The 12,497-nt window shown below is 43.9% G+C and overlaps 1 protein-coding gene across 1 annotated transcript in view; it reads right to left on the bottom strand.

Moving 5' to 3' along the window:
• Positions 1–2,147: 2,147 nt before the first annotated feature.
• The window catches only part of RHEB (Ras homolog, mTORC1 binding), a 47,580-nt gene continuing 37,230 nt past the window's right edge, over positions 2,148–12,497 (bottom strand). Inside the window, exons 5-8 of the mRNA XM_068235917.1 lie at positions 7,809–7,865; positions 7,685–7,732; positions 3,902–3,983; positions 2,148–2,720 (exon numbers count right to left, since the gene is read on the bottom strand). Coding sequence (XP_068092018.1) covers positions 2,628–2,720; positions 3,902–3,983; positions 7,685–7,732; positions 7,809–7,865 — 280 coding nt within the window. The 3' untranslated portion in view covers positions 2,148–2,627. The remainder of the gene's footprint in view (positions 2,721–3,901; positions 3,984–7,684; positions 7,733–7,808; positions 7,866–12,497) is intronic.

Raw genomic sequence — 12,497 nt, 5'->3', positions numbered from 1 at the left:
TAGCTGGACTCCATCTCAGAAGCAGACCACAGTGTGGCCTGAGGCCAAATCCAGTTGCCAGTTTTGTGTTGGGTGGGTGTAAGAAGGATCCATTGTAAAAAGTGGACCAGAGGTGATACAATGAAATAAACCTATGTATGTAATGTGCAACATCACCAGGCTTTTTTCTGCCAAAAAAAAAAAAAAAAGTTTAGGCATGTTAGTGACAGCTCCCCCTGTCAGTACCTTGTCAGGAATATAGTAAACCTCACTGATAAGCACTTAATAGGCTACCATTAAACAGAAAACACATGCAACCTACTTCATTAAAACCCATGGGATATATAAAAATAAATAAAAAAAAAACATTTTTAGGAGTAGGTGGCTAAGGATAAAACCAAAAACATTCTAAAGTTATATAAAAAAAAAAAAAAAAAAAATTGGAGACCATACAAGGTAATGGCCATATTGTAATTTAGCAAACTAAATAGGACGGTGAATGAATATCTACAATTCTCCAATAAAAAGCAAATATTTCATCTTGAAGCCTATGAGAATACAGGCCTAGTTGAAAAGTGGATTCTCCTGTTAAAAAAGTGAACATGTCGACTTATAAGAGACCAAATTTCATCTGGTCCAACAGGCAGGTGGTATGGAACATACTGAAAAGTAGATCCAATGAATACAGGCTGTAGTTAGCTATGGGTAAACGTGTGCATGTACTACACATTTAAGGCCCATTCACACTAGAAGTGCTTTTCTGAGCGTTTTTCGATCGATTAGTTGTTTTTTAAAAATTGGGAGCGATTTTCACACTCATTAAAATTGCAGTAAAAATTGCATCGATTTTCGCTTACGCAGTCGCAGCAATTTTTTCCACGATTTTTATGAAAGTTAATAGGAGTGATTTTAAAAACTAATCAATCGCTAAAAAACTCAAAAGCGCTTCTAGCGTGAATGGGCTCTTATAGTCATTCCTCTGAATGGCTTTAGTGTATGCAGGGCCAGTGATTCTGTGAGCAGCTATGCCTACAGCAGAGGTTGTAAACCAATGACAGCAAGGTGCTCACCAAAACCAGCCGGGTGGAGCACCCCAGCTACAAAAAAAAAAGCCGGGGAGAACACTGGGCTTTATACACCATTCTGTAAGCAGTATCTTTAGATTAATAAAGGAATTTTGACAAATTCCTCTTTGGAACTCACTGTGTAGTATTGTGTTGCGCCCATACAATTGTATAGTCTGCATTACGATAACATGATCCATTACAATGCAGAGTCTATACAAGCCATTATTACGGTCTAGTTATTTTCTGGATAACCTGCAAAAGCGCACACATCACTTAACCTTGCCCCTGTAACTGATCACAAACCACAACTATGTACTAATCTGAGACAAGCTTTTGCAGTTTTTAAAGGGAACCTGACGTGAGAGTGATCTAGACGCTGCCATATTTCCTTGTAAACCATGCCAATTTCCTGGCAGTCCTGTTGATTTTCTGGCATACGCAGTGTCTGACTCAAGCTTTACTGGATTAGCCAATGCTTGTTCCAGGGTTTTGACTCAAGTACCTGATCTGTATATGTTAAAAAGTATTAGAGAGACTGGATCAGGAGGACTGCTAGGCAACTGGCACAGTTTAAAAGGAAACAAATTTGGCATCCTTCATATCACTTAACCTTGGGTTGCCTTTAAATGCCTTCACTCCATTTAACATTGTCACAATTAGCCACTACATCCAGTAAGTGGCAATCCTTTATTGCATTCAGCAGTCATTCAGGGACTCAGAGCACCTCTCATGGGCATGCCTTTAAGACTCCAACCAGTACTGCTAAGTACTTAAAGATGCATACCTTTCTGTAGCTTGAGCACCCTTTCATTTGATGCCTGAATCTACACTAGTTTGAAAAAAAAAAAAAAACCCAGCTGCCATCTTGCCACATTAACTTCCGGGTCACCCTTGTCTTCTGTTAGTGAAGTGCTTCACTGAATGAAGCAGGAAGAGGAAGAGACGCGCATGGCCATTGCTCCTCCAGAGGGGTCATAGCATAACTTTATTGGAAGTAGTTTGGCTTAAAGGCATGCCCATTAAAGGTGCTCGAAGTCCCTTTAAGCAAGGTTTGAAAACTTGACAGACGGGAACTCCTTTGAGAAACGGACATAGCCCACATTAAGGTCTGCAGCTGTTTTTATTTACAAGTTTACACTGAACAATGAAAGAAACACTGACGTTCAAGCCTGGTTAAATAAAGAATAATGTAACAATATGTATCATTTAAGTGATTACAATATTATAAACAAACTACACTGAAATTAATGCCGGTAAAAGAATTGGCCATAATATTAAGAAATATGGTATACAAATTGAAAATGTGATTGAAAGAGTGGAAGATGGAAGAAGATCTGCACAGAAGAAGTCAGACTCCTGAATAATCTGAAATAAAATAAAAAATAGAAGGCTGTGACCATCACTATCCGAAAATCTGTATTAACCCCCTCCAGTCCCAGAAGAAAACCCAAGGCGCTGCTAGCATCATCAACCCTCCTGGGAGAGGAACAGGTAAATAGAGAGCCTAGTTTTGAAGTAGAACAGGCAGTTTGCTTATTCAAGTAGAATATATTCCCAGTGTCCGCAGCTTGTGTAGTGGAACTACATTACAGAGCAGGACGACTTCCCTTGTGTGCATCCACCATCAATTTTCTCTGCTTCCAAAATTATTCTTTTAAAAACATCAACAGCAGTCTGGAGGAGGAAAAAAAAAAAAAAACAGGTTTTAGTCACAGTAACCATAAATGCTCTATACACAAGACCAGGCCAGTGCTAGTGTTGGACGGCTAGTCTTGTCTTAACCCTTCTTGATGGTAACCTAGAGTCGGGATCAGGGTGGAAAAAAAGATAAAAAAAATAAAAGGGAAGCTAGGAGTGGTAATCCACAGCCTGCCTCTGGGTAGCCATCAGGAGGTATGGGGAGACCGTGCAGCATGGCAGTGTTTTTGGTGGAGAACAAAAAATTGCAGCACTGCAGCCAGGGCTGGATTTACCATAAGGTATGTGTCTACAGGCGCCTGATAGTGAAAAGGCGGCTCACTCCCCTCCCCGAGTGCCTCTCTCCCTCTTTCCCTATGCAGAGTCCTGATGTAGTGTAAAATGAGATGTTACTTGCCCCACTCTTGCCTTTCCACTGACTAGTTCTCCCTTCAGTCGGGGCACCTCTAGCTACTTAATATAGAGCAGCCTTTCTCAACCTTTTTACCTTGGAGGAACCCTGTAAACAACTTTTGGATCTCAAGGAGCCCCTGCTAACAATTTTTTGGTCTCGAGGAACCCCTTCATTTTTCAGGAGGCATGGTCTTTAAATAGGTTAGGCTGCTAATTTCACTATCTCCTATTACACTGCCACTCATACTGTCTCCTGAACCCCCAATTTAGTGCTTTTTGTTACAGTACCACCTATTATAGTGTGCTTTATTATACTTCCCCCCCCCCCCCCCACGATGGGGTAAAATGCCAAGGAACCCCTGCAGAGTCCTCAAGGAACCCTGGTTGAGAAAGCCTGATATAGAGGGTGCTTCTGGCTGATACTAAAGGGCACCTGTAGCTACTTATGATGGGCAGGGGAGAAGTGAAGGCTGGCCCAGCCTGCACACTTGTGGTGCCGTTGGGCGGTGGTTTGTAGGTTCATGGAGGGCAAAGTCTGAGGTGCCAGGACATGTGGGCCTTTAGGTAAATCCGGAACTGACTGCAGCACTGGATCCAGGGAGGGGACCACTGATTGACAAATATCTCTTACCAATCTGATTAATGGATTCAAATCTGATGGTTAGAAAATGTTTGCATGGTAGTCATCCTGAACGATCACACGAATGTACAAACTAGTGTTCTGAGAATTGTAACGTTAGTGGCCACCTGGAGTACAAACCCACCTGATTTTCCTTTGCGGAAGATTCCAAGAATGCAGCATTCCATGATTCTGCTAGAGCTTTTCCTTCTTCATAACTGATCACTCTGTAACGGATTACAAAGTCCACTGAGTAAGACTGAATAAAGCGGGAAGTCTTAAAGCAAATATTCTTATGGATTACAGTTCATAAACTATTTAGAAACGTATACAAATGCAGAACAAAGTGGCCCCATCTGGTGATGACTCAATGGGGGGGGGGGGGGGGGCACCTAGTAAATGCATTCAAGCTCACCAACTGCACCAAAAGGTTTTAAATCGTGACAGAGAGCCCCTGTTATGTTTTCAGTTGTGTGCTACAGCCCTTTGTATTTGTATATTTTCTTTAATGGAGACTGGGCATCTCCATTCTTGTGTGCCTACATTGCTCACAATTGTATAGTTTGTGCTGCTTGTACGTTATTTTAAAGTTGGCATTTTGTTCTTCCATTTCTATGGATCCACTTTAAGTACTTTCACCCTAAAACATACTCATCCACGGTACTTTGTTACTTCTCTACCCCTTCTTGACAGTTCTGGGAAATATGCTTCTGGCTCCACCCTTTAGTAGGCCCCACATTTAATTCTATTTGAAGGATATGTGAGGCGATTAATAAAATCTAGTTTTACTTACCTGGGGCTTCTTCAATCCCCCAGAGGTCACATGTCCCTCGCTGCAGTACCGGTCTTCTCCCAGTTCCCGCTGGCCGCCTCTGAAGTACCGCCGCCTCCCGATGGGTCTGCATCTTCTACCCATGTGTGGTCCTGAGCCATGCACAAAGTGCCCACATCACCAGGTATGCTCCCGGATGTGCTCTTCTGTGAGGCATGCGCAGAAGACACCGCCCCCCCCTTGAGGGTCGTTGATACTTCAGAGGCGGCCAGCGGGACCCAGAAGACCAGAGCTGCGTCGAGGGACACGTGACCTCTATGGGCTGGAAGAAGCCCCAGGTACAAACACGATAGTTCTCTTTGGTGAAGTTACAAATGCTTGTTTTCATAAGCACACTGAGGCAGAAGATAAACCTCCTCTGTCAGTGATGATCAGGGCAAAAAAGCTGTGTGCAACTAATTTAACCACTTGAGGACCCACCCTTTACCCCCCCTTAACCACTTCAGTGCCAGGGGGGGGGGTTGCCTGATCGGTGCTGCGTGGGCTCTCCAGCCCGCAGCACCGATCAGCTGGCAGCCAGGGCGATCAGACTTCCCCCCCCCTTTTTTCCTCACTAGGGGGATGTCCTGCTGGGGGGGGGGGGGGGGGGGTCTGATCGCCGCCGGCTGCAAGCGCTCCCTGGCCTCCTTCCCCTTCCCTCCCTCTCTCTGTGAGCGGCGCAGGACAGAACTCCGTCCTGCGCCGGATAGGATAGGCTTCAGCCTATCAGGTGCCGGCGGTCCCCGGCCAATCAGAGGCCGGGGATCGCCGATCTCTGCCACGGCGCTGCTGCGCAGCAGCGCCGTTTACATGTAAACACCGGGGAAGATCTTCCCCGTGTGTTTACATTTACCCTGCGAGCTGCGATCGGCGTCTCGCAGGGTGTTCACGGAGACACGCTCCGTGAACTGACATGGAACGGCCGCTCGTACGAGCGGCCGTTTCCATGGCATCCACTTCAGGATTCAGGGGCGTAGTTAAGCGTACGCCGAATCCTGAAGTGGTTAAGGACCAGCGCTGTTTTAGCTGATCTGTGCTGGGTGGGCTGTGCAGCCCCCGGCACAGATCAGGGTGCAGGCAGAGCGACCAGATCGCCCCCCTTTTTTCCCCACTGGGGAGTCTGATCGCTCCTGCCTGCCGCTCCTGCACCTCAAAGCCCCCCTTCGCGGCGAAATCCTCCCCCAGAGATCCGAGGCTGCACAGGAACGGATCTGTCCTGTGCAGCCTCTAACAGGCTCCTGCCTGTCATGTGACAGCGATCCCCGGCCGCTGATTGGCTGGGGATCGCTGATCTGGTACAACGCTGCTACTGTTAGCAGCGTTGTACGAATGTAAACAAAGCAGATTTCCGCTTGTGTTTACATTTAGCCTGCGAGCCGCGATCGGCAGCCCGCAGGCTATTCACGGAGCCCCCCGCCGTGAATTGACAGGAAGCAGCCGCTCGCGCGAGCGGCTGCTTCCTGATTAGCCTGCAGCCGGCGACACAGAACTGCGTCGCTGGTCCTGCAGCTGCCACTTTTCCGACGCGCGGTGAGTGCGCGGTTGGCAAGTGGTTAAAGCCCACCTAAAGTCAGAAATGAAAAATCCATATGAAATGCACTTTCCAAAAAACAGTGCTTCAACAAGCATCAAGCCTATTCAGATTCTATGGCTGATCAGCTTTAAAAACAGCTGTAAGGAAAAACATCAGTTTGCAGAGTTTTCCATTTCTAAGCCACTTGGTTGTGCCAATTTACATCAGACTGCCAATGCTGCCTTCTGAATCAGAAAAACAATGTGGTAGCCTCTACCCGACCTGGTTTGCCCTGTTTTCTCCTCTGAGGGCCCGTTTCCACTATCGCGAATCTGCATGCAGATTCGCACAGCCAATACAAGTGGATGGGCCTGTTTCCACCTCAGTTTTCCTGAGCGTTTTTCTGTGCAGGATTGTTCTGCACGGCAGAGCCCTCAGAATTCGTCTGCGTGTGAAATGCATGCGAATTGCCGCTAATGTATTTAATAGGGAAATGGCCTGCGGCTTTGGTATGCGAATTTTCATGCAAATTTGAATGGAAATGCACACCGGCACTGCCATGGTTAAATTCGCACACAGCGTCATTCATGCTAATTTTCATGCGAATTCGCACGAAAATCCGCATACACCCGCATGCGAAATTTGCATCCGCATGCGAATTTACCGCGGCGATTCGCACTGCACAAGTGGAAACGGGCCCTCACAGGCAAGCCTCAGCTGTTATCCGTAAACTGATTTCTGCACCCAGTTGCACAATTGTGAGAACTATGTATAAAGTATCTAAATGCCCCAAATCAACCTCAGGACCTTGTGCATCACAGGCAGTACCTTTACCACTATGCCATGTACTTATGCAATTTTTCCTTTGAAAAGCCCTCCAGAGGTAGAAGAGAATTACATGCGAGTGACAACTCTCTCCTACAAAGGAAGAATTACGTGCAATGCACAAAGTCCTGAGCTTAATTCTGGGGATTTCTAATTTAGCTGCTTGGCCATTTACTTTTTCACACAGCAGTTACACAGTACACGGTCAGTGCCCAGTGTGCAGGAACGAGTTTACAGGAGAGTAAGATTAGAGCAAAGCATGTTGGGATGGGACTACCACATCGCTAAGTATACCAAATACAAGTCGACATATACAAGTTGACCCCAATATTTGACCACCCTAAGCTGGAATTTTTGTAATGACTCAAATATAAAAAAAAGTCTATTCAGCAAAGTAAATGGTTGCAATCAGGGACAAGGAGGGGGTTAATGGCTGCACAACAAAAGTGTAGCAACTAATAACCCCTGCATCCATTAACTCCTCCAGGCCTCCACATGCAGCCATTAACACTCTCGGTCATCTGTGAGGCCAGGATTTGTGCGTGCATCCTCGGCCCGGTGTGGCTAGTATTAATGCCCCCAGCGTGGCCTGTAGTCGTTCCTTCTCCCCCAGTGTGGCCACCATTAGTGCCCCCCCAATTCAGTGTGGCTAGAATATTAATGCCGCCACCCACCGAGTGTGTCCACTAGTTGTACCTCCCCACATTGCCATGTGTGGTTACCAGAAGCTCAGCACATTGGGCAGTGTACATTGCAAACCACAAAGTTCCATCACAAACCTTTCCATGTGTAAGTCTTTCTTGTTTCCAACCAACATTATGGGTACCCTGCGGAAGAGAGGACAGTCCATTATCTCACCCAAACGGATCACAAGACTTGGAAGACAAGTGGAATATCACTTACTGAACTTTCCCAACCATGTCCAACAATTTTTCATAGATTACTTTAATCACTTCAAAACTGCAATAGATAAGTTATGAAAAGCAGTGTTAAAATTGCTTTAGAAAAGCACAGCAAAGCAAAACATTTCAAGATGCAGCTACAAGAGGCTGCTTTACGTTAAAATCCAAACGCCACAAATCAAGGTAGACAAAATGAAAGACATCAGGTACATTGTAAAATAAGCATTTAGTAACTGACAGTTACTCAATGCATGATCATATTCTCTAATCCAGTGTTTAACATAGTATTTACCCCTTTAAAGTGATTATGAAACAAAAACCGAAAAAAAAAAAAAGTTCTGAGTACTCCCCACAGGCTCCTCCATTTAAAAATCACCAGCCACAGGAGGATGCCAAATCACTTGAAGGCACTTGGGCAGTATGGAGCTTGGACTCCAGAAGACTTTGAGCACAATACATTTATAGACAAAAATTTATATAGAACGTTTTACTTTAAAAAAAAAAAAAAAAAAAAGTCACCACAGAAATAAATAAAAAAAAAAAAAAAAAAGTCTTGACAAAATTCATGTCTGATGAATATAATAAAAACTAAACATCGCAGCAGCAATCAAATAGCACCAAAAGAAAGCTGTATTCGTGACAAGAAAAGGAGGTAACAATCGTTTAGATGGTAGGTTGTATGACCGAGCAATAAACCTTTAAAGGTGCAGTGGTCTGAATGGAAACAAAGTGTCTAGTCCTTAATGCGGATCCGAAAAAAAAAATAAATAAAAAAACTATAACAAGTAACTCGTCTATATATGTTACCTAAAGTTTAGATTTAGTTTACACAGCAAATCTAGCTGCAAACAGCTTTATAGAATATGATTGATTATTCCTGTGATACAATGACAGTAGCCATGTTTGTAAACATTACACAGAGGCAGGCTTAGCTGCATCTTTAGCAAAAAACCTAATCTCCCCTCCTTCTCCCTCCTCCCCTCTGCCTCTAAAATCTGGCTAGTAATACCTCCCCCTCCTCCTGCCTAGACTGAGCTCCCATGAGCCCTTGCTACTGTCTGAAAGTGTCTTGGTTCTCTGAAAACCTGTGGGTGTGGCTTGTTTAGTTTATAGGGAATTAAGAGTATTAAAACAAAAAAAAGTATTTGGTTTGAGGAATGCCCTATAAATAGGAAAGTAACAATTATGCAATGAGTAAAAGTTCACCTCGGATCCACTTTAAGGGGGTTTAAGGCTGCAGTCCTTACGTGGTTAAGTGCATGCACTAAAAATAGTACTTGTAAATGATTGGTTAAGCTCCAGTTTAAATCTCACTTTGTAAATTAGACAAACAATGAAAAGCCTTTCAGACATGATGCTGTTCCACGCCCTTCCTGCTATTCACACAGCCAAGAAAGCAGATTCTGGCAGCCGGCATGCAGTACATGGCAGGAAGGTGCTGGAGAGCGAGCTCCAAGTCAGCAGAGTGGGTATGAGAGCTATAAAAAGGACTCAATTGATTACATGGCAAAGGATTATAGTTATGGGGAACATTCATTCCTTGCTGTGTAGTAGGGATAGAGGAGATCTCTTCAATGTAAATTGGAACTTTTTGCAGTAGTGCAAGCATGAAAAGGTTACAATGCCTGTGAGGTTTTCATTTATTAGGCATCCTCAAAAACACTTCTCACTTTCTTTCCAAGTGACAGTGCATTCAAATGAGGATTTGCCTGTGTTGTGTAGAAAAGTAGCGCAGATTGTATTTTTATTTTAATGCTATACAGAATCGCAGATTGTGCCTGAAAACAGCAGCCCCATAGGAAAGCATTTTTTTTTAGAAAAACATCTGATCTCAACACTATCACACTCCGACACATAATGGTTGCCCTAACTTGTTTTAGATCAGTGGTCCTCAAAACTAAGGCCCTCAGGCCAAATGCGGCCCCCTGAGGCTTCCTTACCGGCCCTCCACACACAAAATGTATTACTTATAGATGCAACAGCAGTGCTGGCACCACATTTCCACATGAAAGCCAGCAAATGAAAGCCAGCAAGAAGTCATTCGCTGGCTTCCAATCCAATTCCACATCTGGTGGCACTGCTGTCCAATTGTATGGCAGGTTGTCACCTGGGTATGCTTGGTTAGAGGTAATATAAAAGCAGTGTGTGCGCGTATGTGTAGGGGTGGGTAATTTGCAGTCCTTGCAATTACTGGGAAAGGGGGTTGTTTTGGGGGGACTTTAGAAAACAGTTTGTATTTTGAACACTGATTGCTTTGCTGTGGGGGAAGGTGTTTCAGGTGCTGTTTACACAAAGTAGGTTCAATGTAATGTTTTCCGACATCATTTTATGTACACTCCGGCCCCCCAGCAGCCTAAAGTATTTTGAACCGGCCCTTGACTAAACAAGTTTGAGGACCCCTGTTTTAAATCAAAGTTACAAATGATTTCAGCATTGACCCCATTATAAAGGATGGTATGTGTCGAGTACCTCCCATTATGAATACAATCCTAAGTACCTCTTGGCACGCACATTTTATTAAGTGTACTCCATATTTGCAAACATTACTTTATGTTAGACTAACAAAATGTTCAGCCTCATTTCTTCTAGCCTACAAGTTCCTATATCTGTTCTAATGTGGTCTGTCTTGCTGCATGCAGTCTTTCCTAGTTGCACAGTGGCTGTATTATCTGTTATAAAATCTAAGCTTTCCTTTTTCAGCTCAGGCTGCAATGTGCTGCTCTGCTTGTGATAGGTAGAAGCTATACACACACCTTCTCCACGCCCCCCAGGCTCTGTAGGAGTCACAGACGACTTCTCTCAGCCTATCACATGCTGGTTAGCAGTCATGCCTTGTTTGTAAACACTGCCTAAAACTGGCAATTACAAGCCAGGATTGCAGCAGGGAGTGGCAGAAACAGCACAGAGGGGCCCCGGAGAACAAAATGATATATATATTTTTTTGCTTCAACAGTATGGCCCAGTGCACACCAACAGAACCTCAAAACACTAACGGTTTTTGGAGCAGATTTCAGAGCGATTCTAGGCATGTTTAGAGACGTTTTCTAAACATACCTAGTGTTTTTGGGAGCATTTTTGTGTAGCAGATTTCATATATGGTTACAGTAAAGCTGTTACTGAACAGCTTCAGGTAACAAAACCGCCTGGAAAACCGCTCTGAGCTAGCGTTTTTCCTATACTTTGCGGTTTGCAGAAGAGTTTCTGCCTCAATGTAAACGTGCAGCAGGATGCACGTTTGCGGTTTGCTAAAACGTCAAACCGCTGGTGTGCACCATCCCTTTGAAATACATTAGCCAAGTTTTTTTCACAGGCGGATGCGGTTGGCTCATATGCTGCTAAAACCGCTCAGTGTGCACTGGGCCTATATGCTTATTTCTTCCTGTGATACAATGAGAGCAGCCATGTTCTGCTTGTCATTACACAGCCAAGCTGCTCTGCATCTCCACCCCTCAGCCTGTAAAAACTTCACTCCTCTCCCTCTCCTCTGAAATCTCAGCAGCTCCCAGCTGGTAACGCCTCTTTCAGGAAATGCCGCCTCCTCCCAGACTGAGCTCCCATGAGCACTTGCTACATGGGACTCAGAATGCCTAGGCAGTGGAGGAGCTGTGGGCGCAGCTTGTTTCTTTCATAGGGAATTAGGACAAAAAATAAATAAATAAATAGTATTTGGCTTGAGGAATGCCCTATACAGTGTTCCCCAACCCTGTCCTCAAGGCCCACTAACAGTGCATGCTTTGTGGAAATCCACAGAGGCAGTTAATCAGCTCTGCTGAGACACTAATTACCTCACCTGTGCATGTTTGTGGTTTTCTGAAAACGTGTACTGTTGGTGGGCCTTGAGGACAGGGTTGGGGAACACTGCGGCCTATAAAAATGTATGTAAGGAGCACAATTCTGAAATGTGTAAATGTTTCTCGGTTCCACTTTCAGCACAAAAAAAACAAAAAAAAAAAACTGATTTGTGCTCATCTACACATGTTTATGACTGACTAGTTTAACCACTTGAGGACCACAGTCTTTCTACCCCTTAAGGACCGGCCACTTTTTTTCCATTCAGACCACTGCAGCTTTCACGGTTTATTGCTCACTCATACAACCTACCACCTAAATGAATTTTGGCTCCTTTTCTTGTCACTAATAAAGCTTTCTTTTGGTGCTATTTGATTGCTCCTGCGATTTTTACTTTTTATTATATTCATCAAAAAAATGATTTTTTTAACTTTCTGTGCTGACAATTTTCAAATAAAGTAAAATTTCTGTATACATGCAGCGCGAAAAATGTGGACAAACATGTTTTTGATAAAAAAAAAACCATTCAGTGTATATTTATTGGTTTGGGTAAAAGTTATAGCGTTTACAAACTATGGTGCAAAAAGTGAATTTTGCCATTTTCAAGCATCTATGACTTTTCTGACCCCCTGTCATGTTTCATGAGGGGCTAGAATTCCAGGATAGTATAAATACCCCCCAAATGACCCCATTTTGGAAAGAAGACATCCCAAAGTATTCACTGAGAGGCATAGTGAGTTCATAGAAGATATTATTCTTTGTCACAAGTAAGCGGAAAATGACTTTGTGACAAAAAAAAAGAAAAAAAAAAAAGAATCAATTTCTTCTAACTTGCGACAAAAAAAAATGAAATCTGCCACGGACTCACCATGCCCCTCTCTGAATACCTTGAAGTGTCTAC

Source organism: Hyperolius riggenbachi, chromosome 5, assembly GCF_040937935.1.
Source record: "Hyperolius riggenbachi isolate aHypRig1 chromosome 5, aHypRig1.pri, whole genome shotgun sequence".
NCBI lineage: Eukaryota > Metazoa > Chordata > Amphibia > Anura > Hyperoliidae > Hyperolius > Hyperolius riggenbachi.
This window is presented reverse-complemented; position numbering and strand designations above follow the sequence as displayed.